The sequence below is a fragment of the Mizuhopecten yessoensis genome, unplaced genomic scaffold (assembly GCF_002113885.1).
Source record: "Mizuhopecten yessoensis strain PY_sf001 unplaced genomic scaffold, ASM211388v2 scaffold481, whole genome shotgun sequence".
NCBI lineage: Eukaryota > Metazoa > Mollusca > Bivalvia > Pectinida > Pectinidae > Mizuhopecten > Mizuhopecten yessoensis.
The window spans coordinates 252,823-278,282 of NW_018403568.1; the positions used below are offsets into that span (position 1 = coordinate 252,823).

Consider the following 25,460-nt stretch of genomic DNA (forward strand, 5'->3'; position numbering starts at 1 on the left):
ATCGATCAACCAATCAGACGACAGGTAATGACACGCATAGGTAAGCCGTGAAGGTGTTACGAAGTAGGAAGTACCACTCTGAGTCAGCGTGCTAAGTTATAACCAAACCTAATAGAACTAAATATCTTAATTATTTATGTTTGAAATTGACACACAGCCAGACATCGTGGTGAACGAAGATTTATTGGTGAACTCGACCCTGGATCGGAGAGTTAGATTTAACTTCAGCGGTCAGGTATTTAGAACGTAAACACACCTGGACACATCTGGGTGTGTTGTATCGAGCAGTGACTGTTTATAGACTCTTATCAGATTGTATTTCAGTGTTATGTGTAACATGGTATAGAACGATTTCTCAACATCACACCTGTGATTTTGTACCTGTGATTACACCTGTGCGTAATATGAACATATAGACCCTAATCATGCCTTCGAAGAAGGAGCGACTACAGGTCCTATCACAAATATGGGCAACACCTACCCCATTTGATATAGATTTTTTTGACAAGGGGAGTGAAATTGTTGTTGTGACATCATACAAAGGAGATGTGACGTCGTGGTGGTTACGTGTGTTCAAGGCTCTGTACCCTGATCAGGTGTACCGAGAGAAGGCAGACATCACCAAAATCAAGCCGTCCGATGGAGTGACGCTCAAAGTCAACAAGCGTACAGGACTTATGAAGGTTACTGGTAAAAACCACTGGCGTTGGATGGTGGACAACTTTTCAGAGGTTTTGGACCAGGGTAACGCTGATGCTCAGGAACTTGAGGAGCAACAGTCAGTAGCTGACTCTGTCACACGCTACCTACAGCTCGACAAGAATGTGGAGGAGGTAATATCTACAATTGCCTAGTCTTCTTATTTTTTACTGAACTTCATCATGTTTGTGTGAATTTAGTACAAGGGCACAGTTTAAGGTCTCCATAAAACTGTCAGATACATCCAGGGGTAATTGGGGTGCAAAATGGGAAGTCAAACTTTTTTCTCAAGTTCTTGAAATGTTCCTGAATCCCATTCTTTTTCTTCTTTAATTTAAAATAGAATGGTTTGGGATTGTAAGTACTTACTTGGAATGATTTGTTGCACTTCAAACACCTACCTCCTTCTCCATCCCCCTCCCACCCCACCTTCCAATTTGTCCGAAATGATCAAATTATCATTTGTGACTGATGAATTTTACTTGATGTTCATATAGATCCCTAATCAAAGTGGTTTTACCTAGTCACCATACAAATATAAATATCACTGGTAATATTTAGTCGATTCAGTATACTGTCTCAACCTAATAAAATCTATGACCTGTAAATGTACGAGATTGGATTATCTCAGTCGAGGGTTAAGATTCTGTAACAAAATCCCAACTGAGGTGTAAGCCAAGGTTGGGATGTTACAGAATCTTAGCCCGAGACTGTACAGGTAATTGATTTTTTTTCTTGCATCTATTAGTTTATGCATAAAAATGTAGTCCGGCCTTAATATAGATGACAACGTATTTCACAGTGTAGATTATATTTTATCTACAACATCAAATATCCATTCCCCCAACAAAATCAAAACTATACATATAACGACAAAACAGAACATTTATAATGCAGATTGTCAATTTCAAGCAGTTAACGTGCGGATGAATACATCGCAGTGTAAAAATTCCGTGATATGTCATGAAAATGTTAAAGACATATCGGACGAAATAGAAAAATCTAGCTTGGGGTATGAAGTGGGATATCTCTGTCTGAGGTGCGAGAAAAACTCATCGGTCTAATCTATTTTTTTTTAAACCAGACAATGCATCTTTAATCAGTAGACTCTCAACAATATGAAATTCTCTACAAACTGACCAATCGTCTGGGGGATGTCCGTTAGCGCAGAGTATGCGCATGTCCTGAAGTGAATTTTTCAGTTTTTCAAATTTTCAATTGTCACCTATGAAATGTGTCTGAAATATTTCAAGCTTTATACACAAAAGTTTTTAAAAAATGTTTGGGAAATAATTGTTTGAAAAAAAGTATGGACAATCACCCGCATTTGGTAGTCGACTAATTTTATTGAAGTTTACATAGTTAGATATATGTATTGTGATCTCTGTGAGCTATCAGTATCGTCTCTCAGAACAATAAACACCTGTAAGATGATATGAAATACTGCAAGCATATCACTTGATATCTCTGAGAATTGTTTTTTGCTGCAACTAAAATTTTCTGTAAATGGTGAATATTTCACCTGACAGAAATTTCATTGTACTCATTATTGTGTTATACAATGCACATGTATTAAAGTTAAAGCTTAAACTCTAGACAGATTTTGAAAATTCTACTATAGCTTGACCTATATTTTCATATAAGAATTATTAGAGTTATTTTACTAGCCCCATCTACAATGAGTCAGTACCAAGTCAATTACCAGTTTGAACATGTACACCTCCAATCATTGTGCTGTCACTTTAACTGAGCTAGGACTATATTCACCCCTAAAATCACATTTGAGCAGGCATTCTTAAAATGACCTTTTTGTGGCCCCACTCTGTATAACACCATCCTCCTAGCTGTTGCAAATACGGAAAACCTGCAAAAATCAATAATTCCTTAATTATTAATTAGTCCTTAAGAATTGAATGTATGTTATCTAAATTAATCTGAGGAAATGTAAAGGCTTGCAGAACTTGATCTGATGGCAGGGCTTTCATTAGATCTTTGAGACTATGATTTACTAATTTAGTAATTTATCTATTTGATATAGTTTTTGACTTTCTTAAATGCAAGGATAATTCTGTTGGACTTCTGAATTGCTAAATGTCAAGGGTCAAATGAAAGCCCTAGAAACATGTAGTTTGTTTTATGAATCAATCTGGCTTATTTGGGGGAAAATTTATTACAATTTCTTTATTGCAGTGGTTGAATTAAAAGTGTACTAATGTAGATTGGAATGGTGATTCTGAACTTTTCCACATGTTCTGATTATAGTCCAAATTAATTGTGTTAGAAGAAAATGATTTCCATCACCTTTTCATTGGGAGCATATATAAGGACAAGCCATGTAAGGGCTATTCTGTGTACATGTTAATGTCCTATATACTAGGCCACTTGTAAGGGCTATTCTGTGTACATGTTAATGTCCTATATACTAGGCCACTTGTAAGGGCTATTCTGTGTACATGTTAATGTCCTATATACTAGGCCACTTGTAAGGGCTATTCTGTGTACATGTTAATGTCCTATATACTAGGCCACTTGTAAGGGCTATTCTGTGTACATGTTAATGTCCTATATACTAGGCCACTTGTAAGGGCTATTCTGTGTACATGTTAATGTCCTATATACTAGGCCACTTGTAAGGGCTATTCTGTGTACATGTTAATGTCCTATATACTAGGCCACTTGTAAGGGCTATTCTGTGTACATGTTAATGTCCTATATACTAGGCCACTTGTAAGGGCTATTCTGTGTACATGTTAATGTCCTATATACTAGGCCACTTGTAAGGGCTATTCTGTGTACATGTTAATGTCCTATATACTAGGCCACTTGTAAGGGCTATTCTGTGTACATGTTAATGTCCTATATACTAGGCCACTTGGGACAAATCACTACACTACAATTTTATACCTGTTGGCATTCACAGTATATCAGGTAAGATTACAGCAGCATGGGGAATTAAATTATATGTAAAGGAGAAAATCTAGTAATGGTATAATATGTAGCGAGTATAATAGATGTGTTAAAGGTTACAATCAGAACACAATGAAAGTGCCACTCATCATGATGGTAGTATATATATAGTATCTGTCTGTGATACTGGTCCAAGTATTCTATCTGTATCAAATTCTCTGGTCCCTGTGGTTATCAGGATGTTTTTTTTTCTGCATTACTTCCCGAGGCAGTCATACAGACTACAACCATTAGAGACTTTGTTGAAATTAGTGTGGACAATCAATGGAAACATTTTGAACTGTTAATCGCCTAGCTAGCTATAAATCTAACAACAGGAGTAGTTTTTAATTTGAAATTGTTATATTGTATGATATAGACATAGAAGCAGTAATTGCCTTCGTCCGTCATCTGTTCTATTAAATAAATGACATACATGCATGTTCTCGTCAGTAACTATTTATATGTACTTGTGATTAATCATGACCATTACCTGTGTAGTGGAGCAGGACTTAGTTGATCGCTGTTGACCAGGTAGCAGACTTGAGTTGGTAGCCTATCCCTCCAGAGTTCAGAGGAGTTTCGAGGGTCCAAGGTTCAATACCCAGCTGTCTGGCCATACATTTGATTTTCCCCTTTTACAGCTGCTTACCTGTATTACTGACCATTTACTGTTTACCTGACTGTATAACCTACCATTCACTGTTTACCTGACTGTATAACTGACCATTCACTGTTTACCTGACTGTATAACTGACTATTTTCTGTTAACTTGTATAACTGACCATTTACTGCTTACCTGTATAACTGACCAATTACTGTTTGCTTGTATAACTGACCATTCACTGTTTGCCTGTATAACTGATCATTCACCGTTTGCCTGACTGCATGTATAACTGACCATTCACTGTTTGCTTGTATAACTGACCATTCACTGTTTGCCTGTATAACTGACCATTTGCTGTTTACTTGTATAACTGACCATTTACTGTTTACTTGTATAACTGACCATTCTTTTTTTACCTGTATAACTGATCACCATTTACTATTTACCTCCAAAACTGACCATTCACTATTTACCTGTATAACTGACCATTCACTGTTTACCTGCATAACTGACCATTCACTGTTTATGTATATAACTGACCGTTCACTTTTTACCTCCAGGTACAAGACCTGCTTGACATGATACCAGAAGGAGGAGGCATTATGCAGCATGACTTCATCATGCGACTTTGGAAGAGCCTGATAGATGATTGGTTTGGATGTGGAGCAACACTATATATTGTCACGCCTCGCATTGATGAGGAAAGACTGTTCCAGATTTTCCTTCTGATGATTCGTAACAAAGGAACTGCATTTAACGTGACCTTGGTAACCCCTGAAAAATCGCCGGAAGGTGAGAAATTCAAGAAAATCCTTTCAGTCACGCAGAGGATGATGAAAAAGACGCGAACACCGAGATCCCAGAAAAGACTAGTTTCGGATGTGAAAATGCAGTGGGCTATGGAGAATCTGCATGTTCACAATGAGAACTTTTCCACAAACTTTATAGCTGCTTATAAGGACGAGGAGGCTGAAGTGCTGACCACCACGGCCCACTTCCATAAGAGTCATTTCCACACGAACCAAAAAGACAATGTGTGCTACAACAAACTCAGTACCCAGGACCTTAAGAGGAATTACCTGTTCCCCTTGGGTGTGACCACAGTCAACTACTGATTTAGTGGAGTGCCTAACAAATACATATACCAATTATAGCCATACGATCATATTTGTATGACAATTTGTCATTGACAGTCATGATCCAAATCACCAAATTGGATCAGGTTGTCTGGCCTGGACCTCTGCAACACATTTCTTGTGTAAGGCTATATAAGCTAGCTATATTACCGGCAATGATTAAAAGTAAATTCCAAATAATTGCTTTGAGGTCCGAGTTTTCATATTTGTTGTGTCCCCTCATGATCAGTTTGTGTTAGAATTTAACATACATGTATAACTTAACTTATTACTAAAAACCATTGCATGATCAATTATAAATAATCCTAAACTGTTAATATGTCAACCTAATACCATCAACCAAATATACCTGATTATCAACCTTGACTCATCATTTTCATTTTCAAGTTTTCTAATTAATGTAGTATGATTAAGCAATAACGGTATATTACACAGGAATGAACAGATAAGTACGTGTTGTTTAGTCAGAGATTTTACATTTATCAGTTATACATATATGTAATCTAACAGATGTGAATATTCACCCTATAATAAGTGCATTTACATCACTATATTTGAAAAATGAATTTGTACTACAATCTGTATATACATATAAAAACTCATAAACTATATAATGTATTTAGGAGAATCCTTGTCATTGTAAGATGTATTTCTTTTAAAATCCAGATTACGAAATGTAATATGTAGCTTTTATATAAATGTTGAGCATATAACAGTTAAACTTTGTAAAATCGTTCAGTAAAATGTGGCACATCTTCAGCCCATCACAGTCTCCATATTTCTGCCTCAATTGTGTGAGAAAGCACCAGGGGCAGCAGTGTAAAACTCTGTTTTTGTTGTGAACATGTTTAGGGGTAGGAGAAAAAATAATCATTCCTACCTCTGTGAAAGTTAAACTCAAGGTATTCCTTAAGGTTTCCAAGGACATCCTAAGGTAGGAGAAAAATAATCATTCCCTCACCTTATATTACCTATGTGAAAGTTAAACTCAAGGTAATCCTGAAGGTTCCCAAAGACATCCTAAGGTAGGAGACAAATAATCGTTCCCTCACCTTATATTACCTATGTAAAAATTAAATTCAAGGTAATCCTTAAGGTTTCCAAGGACATCCTAAGGTAGGAGAAAAATAATCGTTCCCTCACCTTATATTACCTATGTGAAAGTTAAACTGAAGGTATTCCTTAAGGTTTCCAAGGACATCCTAAGGTAGGAGAAAAATAATCGTTCCCTCACCTTATATTACCTATGTGAAAGTTAAACTCAAGGTAATTTTTAAGGTTATCCTAAGGTAGGAGACAAATAATCGTTCCCTCACCTTATATTACCTATGAGAAAGTTAAACTCAAGGTAATCCTTAAGGTTCCCAAGGACATCCTAAGGTAGGAGAAAAATAAGCGTTCCCTCACCTTATATTACCTATGTGAAAGTTAAACTGAAGGTATTCCTTAAGGTTTCCAAGGACATCCTAAGGTAGGAGAAAAATAATCATTCCCTCACCTTATATTACCTAGGTGAAAGTTGAACTCAAGGTAATTTTTAAGGTTATCCTAAGGTAGGAGACAAATAATCGTTCCCTCACCTTAAATTACCTATGTGAAAGTTAAACTCAAGGTAATCCTTAAGGTTCTCAAGGACTTCCTAAGGTAGGAGACAAATAATCCATCCCTCACCTTATATTACCTATGTGAAAGTTAAACTCAAGGTAATCCTTAAGGTTCCAAGGACATCCTAATGTAGGAGAAAAGTAATCGTTCTCTCACCTTATATTACCTATGTGAAAGTTAAACTCAAGGTAATTCTTAAGGTTATCCTAAGGTAGGAGAAAAATAATCGTTCCCTCACCTTATATTACCTATGTGAAAGCTAAACTCAAGGTAATCCTTAAGGTTTCCAAGGACATCCTAAGGGAGGAGACAAATAATCGTTCCCTCACCTTATATTATCTATGTGAAAATTAAATTCAAGGTAATCCTTAAGGTTTCCAAGGACATCCTAATGTAGGAGAAAAGTAATCGGTCTCTCACCTTATATTACCTATGTGAAAGTTAAACTCAAGGTAATTCTTAAGGTTATCCTAAGGTAGTAGAAAAATAATCGTTCCCTCACCTTATATTACCTATGTGAAAGTTAAACTCAAGGTAATCCTTAAGGTTTCCAAGGACATCCTAATGTAGGAGAAAAGTAATCGTTCTCTCACCTTATATTACCTATGTGAAAGTTAAACTCAAGGTAATCCTTAAGGTTTGGTCATACCTCAAGTCAACGAAATATTCTATTAATGGTTAATGTTACACCATGTACAGATGTACAGTACTATTAAAGAAACATTTTAGATTATTTAGCATTTGAGCATAGTTTCATCTTGAAATCGTTTACAAGTTCATGTTTGCTGCTAAAATTTAAAATACGCACCTAGGTTAGCTGATTTGCATAAATTAAAAACTAATACATATCCTGCACTCATTGTGTAATTTTGAGGTAAACAAGATGTTTGTTTGGTCACACGTGGCTCACAATGTCTGGTAGATACAGAGTTGTTGATTATGTAATCAGCCCGCAGCAACACATAGATAATTGTAAGTTTTTGTCCTGTACTGGCAAGACATTGCAGTTATTTACATCAAACACTTAACTCAATTTAGCCGACATCGATATAATGCCCAGTATAGAACCAGTTATATCCTTTAGTGTAGCTATGTAGGTAGGACTGTCACTAACCTGATCACTGAACCCAGCTGGACTCCCTGTTCTATCTTTGTGATGGATGCTCAAATGATTATGAAGACAGCTACATGTATAAAACTATATTTTTACAGTAAAGTCGTTCGTTCTAAAATACACATTCTCAGTATGTAAACACCATGCCTGGCATCCATAAACTGGTTGATATATAATAGATACCAGGTAGCTAGGTAGGCGTTTCAGGCAAATGATTGTTATTAACAGTGTTTTAGACAATGCAAGTGGTCTATAGTATAGACAGGTTGTTTTTAGACCTTAAAGGCATATAGTTTTTAGAGATAGTTTGTGGTCCTTATAAATATACATGTAATTATATATGATAAGGTGATCATTTAAGACAGCTACATTTGTATAGACATATGGTCTATAAAAATAAATTGCCTTTTGACATCATCTTTGTAGACGGATAAGCTTTACCAGCATTAAGTCTTTTGATAGATGAACTTTATAGACAGGTAATAGTTTGAGTCAGGTGATCTTTGTAGACAGGTGAGCTTTATAAACTAATAGTCTTTTGATAGGTGATCTCTATAGACAGGTATTATTTTAATTCAGGTGATAAGCATTTATCGTTGAAGACAGGTTAGCTGTTTAAGATAAGTCTTTTGATAGATGATCTTTATAGACAGGTACTTTAAGTCAGGTGATCTTTGTTGACAGACGAGTTTTAAGGAATAAAGATTGGTTACTTTTATAAACAGTGTCTTATCAAAATGTGTGGCTATTCACTAAAAGGAATTAAAGTACAATTAAGTAATGCACTCATTGTTTAAGCAGATTCTACATTTTATATTGCAAATGTATTAAAATGATCGTCATTTTTAAGTATTTACTCGTTCATTAGGTATTGCTCAACTGCTATTACTATCTTTCATTTCAAAACATTCCATTGATTGTTTTTAAAAATCAGTGCACATTTTTTTGCAGTCCTTAAAAAGTGTAGCTGTATGGAAGATGAAAGTAACATCTTTGTATTGGATTGAGCAGGACTTGGGTCAGTAATTGTAACTTTCGTTTGCATATAAATGGTATAATGTCTACAAATCCCACTTGTTTAGAATGTGGCTTGACTAAGCTATGCAGCCTTCTGTTTCATTCGTAGTGATTAGTAACTAACTGGTGTCCACTGGATATTTAGTGTAATAAATGATTTGCTTTCATATCAGCATGCATGTTTAAAAGCTCCATTCTCCCGATTAGATTCGATGAAAATCTGGCAACTATTATTGGCATTTTGTTGGGAGTTCAAACGATGTGTATATTACTGTTTTGGTGAGATTGTATAACAAAGATTGTTTTAAAACAGAACCTCAGATTTGTGCGAAGCTTAATGTAACATGATATATGAGTGATTATACAGGACACTGAGACGTGGATTTCATTTCTATCTTCTGTATCATTGATGAATTCTTCGTAAAAACGGTGATCATATCATGCAGTAAACGTTCACCCTAATTGACTTTCTGGATGGACTAACTCAATTTCTAATTAAGAGTTCATTCATTTATTTGTGATTATGCAAAATCAGAAAATAAAATTAGTATTGTCCTGCATCAGTACCGAGCATTGTGAATATAAACATGCAGTCTATATTGAAATCAAGCACTAGTAATTGCATGTATTGAGTAACAAACATCTTTCTACCCTATGAAACTTTAATAAACTCGACCATGCATTGATTTGGATGAGTCCATTATGGTGTACATATTGATACAATCTGTTAGATTTAGTCCCTTTTGTCTATTTTATTTATGGTATACACGTAACTTTATCATAGTTGTACATAAACGCAATTCGCCCATAAAGTGTTTGTATTTCATCATTCAAGCGATAACGCTGTAAATTATGTTTGAATATGTTTCCTGATTTTATGATTCGAGGAGATTTCTACAAGATCATGCATACATAAGTGCTTTTCCTGACACAAGCTAAAACATAAATATTTATTAAAAACAGATTCCGAACTCATTGATGACTGGTTTTCATGTTGATCTAACTAGTTGAAAATTGTATTCTGTGTATGCGTCACGTATTGATTATTACAAAGATTTCGTTAATGTAAAACAATAAAAACAATGATTTTATCAACATATGTATTGTTTGACAAACTAAAAAAAGTAATGATATACATTGTAGGGTCTGGACACATATATTTATGTTATAATTTTTATACCATAGTTTAATACAACGATGGCTTTGAAACTGTTTTCTTTGTCTATTTGTAGACAATTCGGTACAGGTCCTCGGTATCTTTACTATTGTGTCTTTTTAGACCTATATCTACATATGGGTGTGGATTGTATACATTTCCTGGCCGTTATATATAATCATTTAAAAATTGTTAGCTTCTTTGTCTATTTTCTGGTAAGTCTGAGTGGTATATTAAATGTCTCAGATGTTTCATGAAAATTGTTCTGATATCCCGTTTTTACACCTTATTTCCTATCGTACATTAAACTCTAGTGATGCATATATAGAGAATGACTACCCCATCATTACTTGTTCATCAATTATGTTTTAAGTTCTCTGACCTAGTGGCCAGGCCTACTGCCCGCCCTTTGTTAGACTATCCGTGATCTAGTCTGGTACATACACCCACACCAACTGTCTTAAAGCGGTTCTGACATACAAGATGAGGTGATTTGATATAAAACGTTACCAATTACCGGCAATTTTGTTACCCTACCAGAATTAATGGGGGATAATTGACAGAATATATTTTTCAGAAAACCATTATCAAAGGTTATTGGTAAATTAAGATTTGTTGGTTTCCCTGACCGAGACAGTGTGGGTGGTATAATATTTAGCACACTCGTTGTACATGGCACCACTCACACAGTCAGCTGTAGTCACAAGGTTTGATGAGTTGTTTTTGTTTTCTTTACTGAATCAGGGAAGATAAACCAATGTGTTCTACATTATAATGAACATTTTAGAGATATAGGTTTACAGTTCATGTAACAATCCTGATGTCAATGTATATAATTTAATGATTTGCATGATTGTATATTGTTTCCTGAGTGAGGAGTGAATGATCTTGTTAATACTACAATTACCATAGTTTATTCCAATATGCACCTATTAAATAAACACATAATAACCTATACTATACACTCATCACTGGTTTCTTTTGTTGTTAAGAGATTTAGTTAATGTAGTCAAATTATTATTGTTCTTGTCGTTAATAAGTGATATACAACTTTTTAAAACCATTCAATTTTGTCTGTACCATGAAATAGTCCATATGTGTATGTGTAATATATATATATTCTGTAATTATTATATGACAATGTCCTACCACGAAATAATTTAGCAATGTATGTAGTATGTTCATAGTACATATATTGTGTTTGGCGTACCGTTTTCTAAAAAGATTTTGTTCCGCACATAAACAGTAAAACATATATTTGCTAGATTTTAAATTCATGTTATACTCTCCATTTACGCACATATGTGTAAATCATTAGAAACATGAGTGATTAACAGTTTGTATTACTGGATTACTAACATAAAATATATATGTGTATGTAAAGTATATTGAGATATATCAACCAAGGACATCGACATACGATGAACATTTTTGTGTATCAAATAGAATGAGATTATGACCAGATGTTCACATCAACGGTCAATGCTAAAAATGTAGGTGCTTTTTTCTCCCACAGTTCGTGTATGTACAATTGTAAACTATGACGTCATCACACGTTTGATGATTTCCCTGTGATAACTGAAAATACTGAAATATTTAACAAACGATTACACGGCCTGGGAGTGATAAGACTTAAAGCAGTTGAAGACGAAAGATACAATTGTACCTATTTACTTGTAACACATATTCTCTTTTCCATATTTGGCATTCAGGTGAAATCATATGTTGTAGCAGGTAATGTCCGGTTTGGATGAGTAAAGACTGAATATATTTACATGTTAGGTTTGCATCATATCCCACAATGAAATGTTGTGGTGTATGTCTAAGGTTTGTAATACACTCCACAATTATAGGTTGTGATGTATTTATTTAAGCGGTTTGTAACACCCTCAATGATAGGTCGTGACGTCAGCGTTGTATTAACAGCTATGGTCATATAAGAACATGACAGGTTTTGGTGGAAGCGGAAAACTGGAGTACCCTGCGCCCAGGTCAACGTAGGCTTCGAACCTGCGACCTAATGGCGGAGGTCTAGTGATTGTAAACATTCAGACGACGCCATCTGTCAGCGTTGTCATTACACCTGATTTCGCTAGTAACAGTTTTCTTGCCCATGCATATAGGTCCTGTATGTTTACATGCATTGCTAATACGTGTTTTCGAGGTTGTTCGTGTTTAGTAGTGACATCTTTATAACAGTGTTTGTTTTTATGACTTGTACATTCCATGTATGTTGTTTACCTGTCGTTAAACTGGTGCCGTCTGGTCAAGTCTGTAGGCACACCTACACATCTGTAACTTGTATAGACACTATATTTTATGTATGCATGATTGATCTTCGTCATCAAATTATTGTTGATAAAAAATATTATATGGCCGTGAGCAGCAGGTGGTATTTTATATCAACACTTAGGTGATTGGTATCACTAGTTTGGACATATTTCCTTTAATCATATTCAATGGACAAGTGCTACATTGTAATCCATTTAAAACAAATGAGCTTTATAACTAATTCGTAATCACCGACACTTGCCGTTGTTCGAGTAACACAAATTAATTCAGATCTTTTTTCTAGAACAAGTCCTCGTTATATAAAGATCTGATTCCGTTTTCAATAGCTTTCCTTTAGTTGAGGAAAACAAATAACTTAATTAAGCCTCTTCCATTTTAAGATATGGCTGACTTTAAATAAAAAGATTAGTCATGTTGTTCCTCAGCGCAAAACCGCAGTTAAGAAACGGTTATAAAACTTGGTTGTTGACTGTTATAACGGCACGTGCCTGTGATTTATTGAAACATCCTATTTTTACTCCGTGTATTCGATGTACGTGTTTGCTCGCACAGAAGTGCAATTCTACACGGTGTAGTGGTTCACATTCCATATGTTGACATATCCTTTGTATTACTATTGTGTCACGGTGATTGACGTTTGTTGCACGAACGAAAGTAATTTTATTCCATACATGAAAAACAAATAAATTGGAAAATGATATTCTAGTTGTAGTTTCTATGAGTATTTATGTAAGATTATCAGCACGAGTGTTCTAGACTATGGGCTGTGATGTTTCGCCTGAATCCTTTCTCGGGTCTGTGGAATCCTCATTATGGAATCCTCACAAGTGTGAGACAGTATCATTTCTACATATACACTACATTCTGCTGACCAATAACGAATTATAAATCCAGGGATTCAAAACAGGTAAGACAGTAATTAAAACGATAGGATGGATAAGGTTAAGATACCAGCTCCGTAAATCATGAAGTCGTATTTATATTACAAAAAATGTAAACCATATAATTTTCTAAACTGAGCGTGAACTATATAGACATGTAGTTACTTTCTCATGAAGGACAGAACGTGCAGAATTTGTATTTTCGTTAATAGTCAGTCGCTCAGTCACACTTACTTTTTCAATGTACAATTCTTTCACACAAATTGGTGGATGTCGGCTTGCATGGCATACATGAACAACTAGTTTATGAATGATTTATCTGGTGTTGTTAAAGATGTACCTTTGTAATGTTACACAGGTTTGTATTGACACTTTTCTATTTCCATTTCTACCTATTTTTTGAGAATAAATTTGGCCTAAATATTTGTTTGTTTGACCTTTGCCCTCCTAAAAGGGGGAAAACACATGACCATACGGTGAAGTAAATATGTACTTTGTTTGGCTTTATGACTCATCATACTAAACTTTGATTGGGTACTTCTTTACTTCTTAATTCTGGGAAATATTCTAATGTAATGTTACACACGCAGGCATTTATAGATTATCACACTGTTTTCAGGGTCAGACATATATTTACCGATTTAAATGTAAACCGTGCAGACATCGGTTTTCCCGTGGTATTGCGATTATCGATTATCGATATGTGCAAACAATGCAATCCGATCCTGATGTCAATACAATGTAGGGTAATTTTATCCTGATGGTTATACAATGTAGGGTAATTCGGTCCTGATGTTTATATACAATGTAGGGTAATTCGGTCCTGATGTTTATATACAATGTAGGGTAATTCGGCCCTGATGTTTATATACAAGGTAGGGTAATTTGGTCCTGATGTCTATACAATGTAGGATAATTCGGCCCTGATGTCTATACGCTGTAGGACTGTTTGACCCGGGTGTGTAACCCGTATCTGCGTTTCCTATTACATTTTTAGCTCATCTGGTCCGAAGGACCATGGTGAGCTTATGCCATACCGCAGCGTCCGTCGTCCGTCCGTCCGTCCGTCAACTTTTTCTTTAAAACGGTACTAGTCATTAACGACTAAGCAGAATTTGGTCAGAAGCATCCTTGGCGAAAGGGGAACAAATTTTGTATACATGATGGGTCTGGCCCCCCTGGGGGCTGAGGGCCGGGTCCAATAGGGGAATATATAGCAAATTCTTCGAAATCCTTCTTCTTCTGTAAGAATGAAAGGATTTGTTCCATATTTGGTCTGAAGCATCCTTGGGTGAAGGGAAACAATTTTGTATAAACAGTGGGTCTGGCCCCCCTGGGCGCTGAGGGGCGGGGCCCAATAGGGGAACCTTAGCAAATTCTTTAAAATCCTTCTTCTTCTGTAGGAAATGACAGGATTTGGTCCATATTTGGTCTGAAGCATTTTTGGGTAAAGGGGAACCAATTTTGTATAAACGATTAACGTTGGTCTGGCTCCCCGTGGGACTGAGCGGCGGGGCCCAATAGGGGAAATATAACAAATTCTTCAAAATCCTTCTTCTTCTGTAGGAATAAAAGGATTTGTTCCATATTTGATCTGAAGCATCCTTAGGTAAAGGGGAACCAATTTTGTATAAACGGGGGGTCTGCCCCCCCCCCCCCCCTGAAGGCTTAGGGGCGTGGCCCAATAGGGGAAACACAGCAAATTCTTTAAAATCCTTCTTCTGGAGGAATGGAAGGATTTGGCCCAATAGGGGAAACAAAGCAAATTGTTCTTTAAAATCCTTCTTCTGTAGCAATGAAAGGATTTGGTCCATATTTGGTGTGCAGCATCCTTGGGTAAAGGGAAACCAATTTTGTATAAACGGTGGGTCTGGCCCCCTTGGTTCTGCGGGGCGGGGCCCAATAGGGGAAATAGAGGTAAAAACCTTTATAATCCTTCCTCTACCATAGGGATTAAGGGATATTATCCTAATTTAGTTTGGAGCATCCTTGGGCAAAAGGGACTCAATTTCGTATAAGCAGCGAGTGTGGGCCCCCTGGGGGTAGAAGAGAGGGGCCCAATAGGTGAAACATAGCAAATTCTTCAAAATCCTTCTACTTCTGTAGGAATGACAGGATTTTGTCCAAATTTGGTATGAAGCACCCTTAGGTGAAGGGGAACCAATTGTGTATAAACTGTGTGTCTGACCCCACTGGAGGCAGAGATGTGGGCCCAATAGGGGAAATAGAGGTAAAACCTTTTAAATCCTTCTTCTACCCTAGGTATTAAGGGATTTTTTCCTAATTTAGTGTGGAGCATCCTTGGGCCAAGGGGACTCAATTTTATATAATCAGTGGGTGTGGTCTCCCAGGGGACTGAAGGGCGGGGCCCAATAGGAGAAATAGAGGTGAAACATTTAGAATCCTTCCTCGACCATTGGGATGAAGGGATTTTATCCTAATTTAGTCTGGAGCATCCTTGGGTATGACCCCCCCCCCTCCTAGGGGCACTGGGCTCTGTTTGAAGGGTGTTCTCGCTATATCTCAAGTACTGGATGGATCTTTCTGAAATTTCATATGTATTTACAGCACCTACCATGGAGTGCTATATCATACCAATTATTTTTAAGCATATTCAGATGAGCGATACAGGCCCTCTGGGCTTATTGTTAGTAAGTAGATTGGCGCCCAGATTATTTTTATGCAATACGTACGTGTAGTTACAGGGCCGTCCACATACATCCTGGTCTCCAGTCGTCGTAGTAACAGTCTTCAGCGATGTTATTGTGTCCATTAAGGCAAATGTAGTGTGGTTTTTCAACATCTCGTTTGTAAGGGAATCAACCGCGTCTACAAGTTGGTCACTTGTAAAACCCGGAGGTACTGCCACGGTGAAACTCACCCTATCCTGAAAGCAAGGGAATATGTCATATTAACATTTCAACAAGTGTGACCTCACCGAATTCGATGTGCAGTTTGCAAAAAAATATGTGATCGTGACGAGAGACTTTATAGTGAGCCGTTTGTAAAAGAAAACTAATATTTTGTTAAAAATAGCAGTTTAAAACAAGTATTGAAGATATTGATATAATTACGTAAAAAGGCCAAATGTTAGCAAGTGAATTGGCAACAGGCGGCTGTAGGTTGGTAACGATAAAATCACGCAAAGTCCTTTCAACAAAAGCCCTGAGGGTCAATGCCGTGGCCAGTTGTGACGTAAGGTTGACATCACTGAGATGCAAGGTGATACCAAGTCTGGAAAAGAAGGATAAAGTGGCATTGTATGATTAAAAAACGAGTGCTATATTTCAAATAATGTAAAGAGCAATGTGATTCTGAATGAGTTTGGGGACAATTTATGTGCAAGCTTTATACAGCCTGGCCTAATATGAAATACAATACTTTAATTAGATTCGCTGTCAGACTTTTTTCCGGGATCAGGAATGAACACTTGTATTCAGGTTACCTCATTAGATTTTCTTACAAATATATAATATACACATTTATACAAGACGGATATCTTTTCACATTATACAGAACACACCAAGGTTTGGTTTGGTTTAGTTTAATCTTGCTTAACGTCCTATTTACAGCTAAGGTCATTTAAGGACATGCCTCCATGTATGTAGTGTTTGCGTACTTGTGTGTGTGTATGCCGGATACAGGGTATGTTGGTGTGCTTGCCTCCTTGTGATAGCGCGGATCTGATGCCGACTTTATAGTGCTATCTCACTGAAATGCCATGTCGAAGGCACCAAGCGCAGCATTCCGCCCAGTCTCATTATACTGACTACGGGTGAACCAGTTGTTGCCATTCCCCTTAATGCTGAACGTTAAGCAGAGAATAACAACTACCATTTTAAGGACTTTGGTATGTCCCGGCCTGGGGACAGAACCCATTGCCTTCCTCACCTGGACGAACGCTCAACATTCAAGACAAAAGTTAGGTGTTGCCAAGCAAGGCGCTAGGAAATAAAAGGTAGTAAGGAGAAGAAAGAAAGATAAATATCCTAAATAGTGCAATAGGCGCAGCAGATTTATTTTGGTCGCTTTTGTGTCCTAAAATAGAGGACACCAAAGAAAATCCCAATTCTGCAGGGGGTTCTCACATTAGTCGCTTCCTACAATGTCATGCAGTGGGTAACAGCAGGTGTATTCTTTTCCCGATCCCCTACCTGCAGGGGTGACACACCAAGGACGATTCAGTAATAAACACTGACAGTTGTACTCTTATCACAACGGAACGTTCATAATAAACACGGGAAGATGTACTCATATCATAACAAGAAAGTTCATAATAAACACGGGCAGATGTACTCATATCATAACAAGAAAGTTCATAATAAACACGGGCAGATGTACTCATATCATAACAGGAAAGTACATAATAAACACGGGCAGATGTACTCATATCATAACAAGAAAGTTCATAATAAACACGGGCAGATGTACTCATATCATAACAAGAAAGTTCATAATAAACACGGGCAGATGTATTCATATTATAACAGGAAAGTTCATAATAAACACGGGTAGTTGCACTCATATCCTACCGGGAAAGTTCATAATAATTCAGGGCAGTTGCACTCATATGTAACCGGAAATGTCACCATAAACGCTGATAGTTATACTCATATCATACCGGGATATTTCATAATAATCGCGGGCAGATGTACTCATATCATAACGGGAAAGTTCATTATAAACACGGCCAGAAGTACTCATATCATAACGGGAAAGTTAATCATAAACACGGGCAGATGTACTCATATCATAACGGGAAAGTTAATGATAAACACGGGCAGATGTACTCATATCATAGCGGGAAAGTTCATTATAAACACGGGCAGATGTACTCATATCATAACGGGAAAGTTAATAATAAACACGGGCAGATGTACTCATATCATACCGGGGAAATTAATCAAAACCACGGGCAGATGTACTCATATCATAACGGGAAAGTTAATCAAAAACACGGGCAGATGTACTCATATCATAAAAAGAAAGTTCATAATAAACACCGGCAGATGTACTCTTATCATAACAAGAAAGTTCATAATAAACTCGGGCAGATGTACTCTTATCATAACGGGAACGTTCATAATAAACACGGGCAGATGTACTCATATCATAACGGGAAAGTTAATAATAAACAGGGGCAGTTGTACTCATATCATAAAAAGAAAGTTCATAATAAACACGGGCAGATTATGTACTCTTATCATAACAAGAAAGTTCATAATAAACTCGGGCAGATGTACTCTTATCATAACGGGAACGTTCATAATAAACTCGGGAAGATGTACTCATATCATAACGGGAAAGTTAATAATAAACAGGGGCAATTGTACTCATATCATAAAAAGGAAGTTCATAATAAACACGGGCAGATGATGTACTCTTATCATAACGGGAACGTTCATAATAAACACGGGCAGTTGTATTCATATCATATTGGGAAATGTCACAATTAACACGGACAGTTGCACTCATATCATAACGGGAAAGTTCATTATAAACACGGGCAGTTGAACTCAAACACAGACAGTTGTACTCATATGTTACCGGGAAATGTCACAATAAACGCGACAGTTGTACTCATGTCATAACGGGCAATTTCATCATAAAAACTGACAGTTGGTCGTACTCACATCATAAATGATTTGTTTAAAGTAACTTATACACTACTGGTTAATAGTGGACAAATTAAGAGCAAATATAGAAGGGTTAACTCTTATCATATAGACAAATCATATACTATCAATATCTTTAATGTTCCAGATTTACATATTTTGACGATGTCTTGTTTACAATATGGCCCTTCATCGATAAATATATGCAGTATATGGTATCAGCACATTCATGGTAACTTTAAATTAGTAATCCTAAAATACAAATCAGTATTTGTATTTCAATACGGGCAGATATAGTTGTAAATTAACATAGAGAGTTGTAAATATCGGTTGTACTCACTTCGTAAAGGGCAACGCTTTAGGATAAAGTGTTAGAGCTGTTGTGTGGCACACACCACAAATGACCAGGATTGGATGGGTATTGACCACGTCCTGAACGTCCCGTTCAACAGGTTCACCGTCTAGTGTGAACACGGTAATTGTAATGATACCCTGCAAGGATAATGCAAAACAGTCATTCGATTTGCTATTATTTTAACTCCATACAATACAAAACATCTTAGTTACAGTGGAGTCAGAAAGCAAATTTTATTAATCACCAAAACATTATAATAAAGCAATAGGTTTCTTCTGAGAGAAGTTTACCTGATCTATCGTCGGAAAATTGAAAGCAACATTTTTGAATTGGGAGAGCCGAGATTCGAATGACTGGGATACATTCTGTAACAGTTCTGCTGTATTGCGTGCTGCAAGACAGGACAAATTCATACATGGAGATCTGTACTGGATATCAAACCTAAATAGACAGTAAAATACAGTGTCAATGTGCCTTCAAACCAATCAATACGAAAACTACACATACACAAGGTAATAAAATGCGTGTTTGACGCTTGTATAGATCAAATGTAACTACAGTATCATAAAAACGTATTGTCCTGATCAAGTTATGTCGGTCAAAAGGCATTGTTTCGTACATTGATTTGTAAATTTGACGGAGTTTCAATTATTGGTTATATATTGTTTAGTGCACGGTTGAAACTTTGATATATATATATATTTACCTATCAATATAAACGTTTCTGGAAACCCGGTGATAAAGTCTTGCCTATCAACTACGCAGTTTGCTATACCGGAAGATATATACAATATAACGTTGGTATCGTCTTTCTTATCAGTGAAAGAGTGTGATGTACAGAGCTCAAACTCTGCTCGAGTCTTACCTATCAATAGTGCAGTGTTTTGTACAAAGAGGAGTAGATTTATATAAGCCGGAAGTACACCATTGACATCCGGGTACTAATGAACAGTTAGTGACATCCAACCTACAAGCAATAGAGATTGTGATATATAACGTAAAAAGACATTGAATTGTTCAAGTAAGAACACACAATATACTGAAAACTCGTATCTATCTTGGAAAAATAAGTGCACCCTTCAACGTAGCCTGATACGTAGGTCCTCCCTCGTGTGACGTCACAGTCCCGTGGTATTGGATTTATTATTATTTTTTTGTATTCCCAACTTGTTTATATTTTTGCAAGATATTTTAAATAATTAACTAAAAATATTTGTGTATGTCCTCTATGCACTTAAATGATATTTATGGTTATTTTTTACGCAAAAAGCATATTTGTCCTTGCTAAAGGTCATTTTGCCCGAGTGTCGGCGATCGGACGTGAAAAGGTCATTTGCCCAACATCGTGGGGATTTTGCGGGTACTCCGGTTTCTCCCAACATTAAGACCCCCAACACACTTCTATCTGGGCCACTTCTGAAATATCAGTAAGATTTTCAATGTTTGTTGGTATACTAGGTTACGTACATCAATATTTCCTTTCCGAAAATGAAGTGTTTTTGACATCAATCTTTGATATAAAGCATGTAAGACGGCTATCATCTACAACGCCGCATATGTTTTCGTTGGGACACTCCGTTGTTAATGCGGGCAATTATTTTTCAATTGAGGACAACACTCGAAAGGTGATTGTATATGGGATATAAGATACTAAATTATGTTATGTTCGGCAGTAGCGTAATTAACTGTGAACAGTGGAAAATCAGTGACATATATTTTACTCTTCTGAGGAGACGGTTGGTATACTATCAGGTATTGGTTCCCTTTGTTACAAATAGACTGTTACATTTAATTATTAATTACTATATATATTTTGACGTTCCGGTAAAACAAAAGTACTTGAAGAAAGATCTCCTCAGTCTCCCATATATCTGAAAGGCATTATACTTATGATATCCCTCATAGGGGTCATCGGTATTCTCGTGAGTGTTAAAGAATAGATAAATATATTTAAAAAAAATCACCAATAATCTTCAACAGGCCTTTTCGATACCGTTGTTGTGGTGAAGTGCATCTTTGAGTATAATGTTAACTTATTGTGCGAGCGCCTTTAAGCCGGTCGTTGCGTTTGTGTTCGTTTTGTTTCTAACCGCCTACTCTGAGACGTCTACAGAACTCCGGGGACCAAACATGTTGGATCAACCATACCGAAAGTCGAAACCAGACAGATTGTTACAGGCCTTAACTTATCATTAATGTAATTTGTGTTACATTTACGATGATTTACTACGTACGTGTTGAATCAAAAGACCTTCAGAATGACTTGTTTTGAAGAAAAGTAGTCGGAAGTCTTGGTACGTTAGGAAAAGTCGTACGTTCCAATCTTTAACGTCACGACTGCAACATGGAGTTTTGTATACATGTATATCATGACTGTTTTGTCTGCTTTTCCGACTTTCTAGTGGACCCATATCCATTTGATCAAATTATAAGGTATGCTAGATGCGTTGTTTTGATATTCCCTATAATCAAATATAAGAAATCCCACGACTCCTGAAATCTATCAAATGTGACTTCGGTGTCCTAATACCAGGAACATGCTGCATCTCATTGCGAGACCAATTACGCAGGGTTTTTTTTTGAAACAAAAACAGTAACCAAAGATACCTGTATTCATTCAGAGACTTAACGATTCAAATATTGCGATGATTCTGACCTTTAGCGCACGGATCTCTGTATGCGACACCTATTTTTCTAGTCAGCCGCATAGCAAACCTTGTAGTGTGCCGACCTATTGATTGCAGTCTCGATACGCATTAAAGCCATATTTCAACAATACCTAACATTGGGAAATTATATTTTTGATAAAATAGACAATTATAAATTCTTTCATAGCGTATAAGGTATCACGTTTTTCATATAACTCATCAAAAAATCAACGACTTATCCGTCTAGGGTTAAACGCTAAACGTATTGAATTACATGTATTAAACAACTACACTATAATGAAGTAAGTGTAATTGCACTGTTCCACCAGCGCACTATATCCTCAAATATTCCTAAGCTGCTGACAAATAATTGATATTCAATTAATGCTATACGACAGATAGGAATTTGAATGAGAAGGGCTGCTATTACAGCGTTAAACAGTAGATTAAATACTGCAATGTTCTACTCTAAATACTCATATAATAATGTTATCCAGTAAATAAATTTATATTACAATGTTTAAAGTAAAAGGGGATGTTTCTTTAATGTTCTAAAATATAGGGGATGCTATGAGAATATTCGAGAATAACTGGGGATGTTATTACAATGATTCAGAATGAAAGGGATGGACAACTACCGATATGATCTGACATTTGCACTTTTGACCCCTCGCTGTCCCTTTGAGCTTTGCAAAGGTCACATGACACCATTTATATCCTTTAATCTCCTTCTGTCCTTGACCTAGGAGTCCCAAACTTAAACTACATGGACGTCGACTAAACGTTTTATACAGTGATAACCAGACGCACCGATACATTAATGCAAACAAACAGTCAGCAGTGGGGTATTTTGCCATCACAATAACAGGTTACTAACATATATTTAAAGGAAGACGTTCTCGTACCAAAACTGAACTGACAGCCGTCGATATTAAAGTTATCTCCCTTTTATAATGGTACACCGATATTCATGTCTTCCAAGCGTTTTCCATTTAGAAACTGGATATAAGATAGACTTGGATGTTTAAAAGCCGACAAGAGAATTAAGAATTATTGGATTATCGGGTTTGTAGCCCGTTAAATCAACGTGCGATAATCATCAGAGGAACACTTTGACGATATTACAAGAGGGCCGCAATAATGAAAACCAATATGGAATACGCTGCTTTTATGTCTTTGACGATTACAAAAATAAATCGTGGTTTACAGTGAAATTTAGACCTTTTTTGCAGTATGGACATAAATAGATGTTACAGTTATATAATCAAATAATTCCCCATAGATGATAGTGTTAAACTTGTAAGCGGTAAAAGCGTGATAACAAAATAAGCATCTGCTACTAAACAATAAAAAAAATAGTTGTATGTTAAAGTGTCTGACAGTGACTATTTTTTTTGTTTTGTAATTCCAACAATGTTAGGGAGAACCTTTTGCAAACTCTGCTGTTCTTGTTGGTCATGTTTTTCTACTTTGCTGACATAATTATGCATTTAAAGGAGCCCTCCTGTGCTATGATACAGCCTTAACTATATGATGCATTGTAACACATCTTGCGGGGGTAAACACGGTAGCCTTAGTATACAAACAACCTTTATAGATCGAAAATAGGTTTTATTCTACAGCTTAAGATGACAATAGTTTCCAAGTCAGATCATAATATGCAAGTCTCTGTTTTATACTAAACGTTGCCTGTACAACCCGATTTGAGACAGCAAAAAAGCCGACATGCGTCCTCAAACACAAACGTTAAAACACATAGAGTGTGGTCCCGTAAATGACCACTGATATCATTTATCCATATTCAACAAATACAATTAAATACATACAGTGAATTACAGGATGGTTCACAGACGGTCAGGTTCAATTTGTCTGGCTGAATAATGATTTTCCTCGTTAATGTTTTCCAATGTGTACCACGTCCTGAAAAAGAATACATTTTTTTAAATAGAACATATTGAAGTAAATGTTGTCGTGGTATTATAACACAATGAACTACATATGTGATGGCATGAATGTAACCTGTCTGGTTTGGTTTTGTTCTGTTGAAAGCAGGGAATGTTATGTTTGCTGACATCGATTACGTTAAAAGATGTGTTTTTTCTGTCAGAGCTTCATACTTACCTGTAGAATGTTAAGTTAAGATTGGGCATCGGGGACAAGAGACACAGAACAAAAGTTTTATTTTCATATTAGATGTTCAGGTGCTAATTCCTTTTAGAATGACGGACCCGATTGATCTCACTCGCTTCGAAAGTGAGTCCAATTTCATACGCGTCGTTTTGTCCATTGTCTGGCAGTTCTTCTAAAAAATCCATCAGTGTCTTATATATTCACAATCTAATTGACATTATTTTTTTCTCTCTCGATACTTGTCGTTCAGGAAAACGTATCATAGCTTTGCATAATTGAAAATAATGGACATGATGTTATGGGGATGTTGAACATAATTGGAAGGAGATATTCTAAAGTCATTTAAATACAGCAGTTATAGCGTTTTCTTGTACATGAAGTTGAAAAACATGGAATCAAACAGTTTATACTGGGTGTATAATTGTATCATATTCCAATAACATTTAGCTTCGGCGGACGTCTGAAGTAGTATATTACTGATGTTAATTGATAACATCCCCTTTTTTTAGGTTGATGAAGATTTTAGGAAAGTTTTATGGTCGCCGGGTTGTTATAATCCACACACCTCTACCCTTTGTTCATATTTTGCCCCAGTATAATTGATTTTAGCTTGCACACTTCCATTCTTCATTCTCTGGTTTTGTATGTGTGCTTTCCTAGTGTTAATTTTATAACTCACAGATAGGCGTATAACTCCAATATCAAGGTCACGGTATAAAAACAATGTAACATATTTACTGTCAATTAGCTATTGTTTTAATTAATCTCTATTGTAAATATTAATATATCACAAATGCGAAAGGTTCTGGGATACGTACATGGCAAAGTGTTAAGGTGAATGTATTCATGTACCTGAGTAGGTATTGAAATGGTAGTGTTTGGGAGAGTAGTAAACATTGACATGTGTTAATTAGCTGTATACCTGGACAGGTAATGAAAGGCTAGTATACCTGTGTGATTGTTGGGAGGGTAGTATACCGTGACACGTGTTATTGAGATGATTTACCTCGACATATAATGGAACGGTAGTTTACCTGGGTGGATGTTGAGTGGGTTGTATATATTGACACGTAAATTAGATGATTTACCTGGACAGGCCTGGTGTCCGGTGCTGATGTTGGTAATACATGTGTCTTGTAGACGGCTTTTACATGTACACGGGCACTGGAACAACATGACGTCAACAACAGTTTGATGAGTACTCGAGGTTAACAACATGACAAAATCTACATAAGATACATTTGATCTACATATACTGA

General features: G+C 36.3%; 2 protein-coding genes across 2 annotated transcripts in view; one reads left to right on the forward strand and one right to left on the reverse strand.

Moving 5' to 3' along the window:
* LOC110449814 overlaps positions 1 to 25,460 on the reverse strand; it is a 44,223-nt gene that overhangs the window by 17,817 nt on the left and 946 nt on the right. Inside the window, exon 3 of the mRNA XM_021496915.1 lies at positions 16,147 to 16,340. Within this exon, the coding sequence (XP_021352590.1) occupies positions 16,147 to 16,340 (194 nt within the window). The remainder of the gene's footprint in view (positions 1 to 16,146; positions 16,341 to 25,460) is intronic.
* On the forward strand, positions 35 to 6,162 carry LOC110449901. The gene is made up of 2 exons (XM_021497051.1): positions 35 to 833; positions 4,813 to 6,162. Exons 1-2 carry the CDS (start codon positions 426 to 428, stop codon positions 5,365 to 5,367), a joined length of 963 nt encoding a protein of 320 aa, XP_021352726.1. The 5' UTR covers positions 35 to 425; the 3' UTR covers positions 5,368 to 6,162.

Bases quoted from the DNA above. Each gene is read 5' to 3' on its own strand.
- LOC110449901 (XM_021497051.1), top strand. From the start codon at position 426: ATGCCTTCGAAGAAGGAGCGACTACAGGTCCTATCACAAATATGGGCA. The intron at 834-4,812 runs GTAATATCTACA...TTTTACCTCCAG, and splicing joins TCGACAAGAATGTGGAGGAG to GTACAAGACCTGCTTGACAT.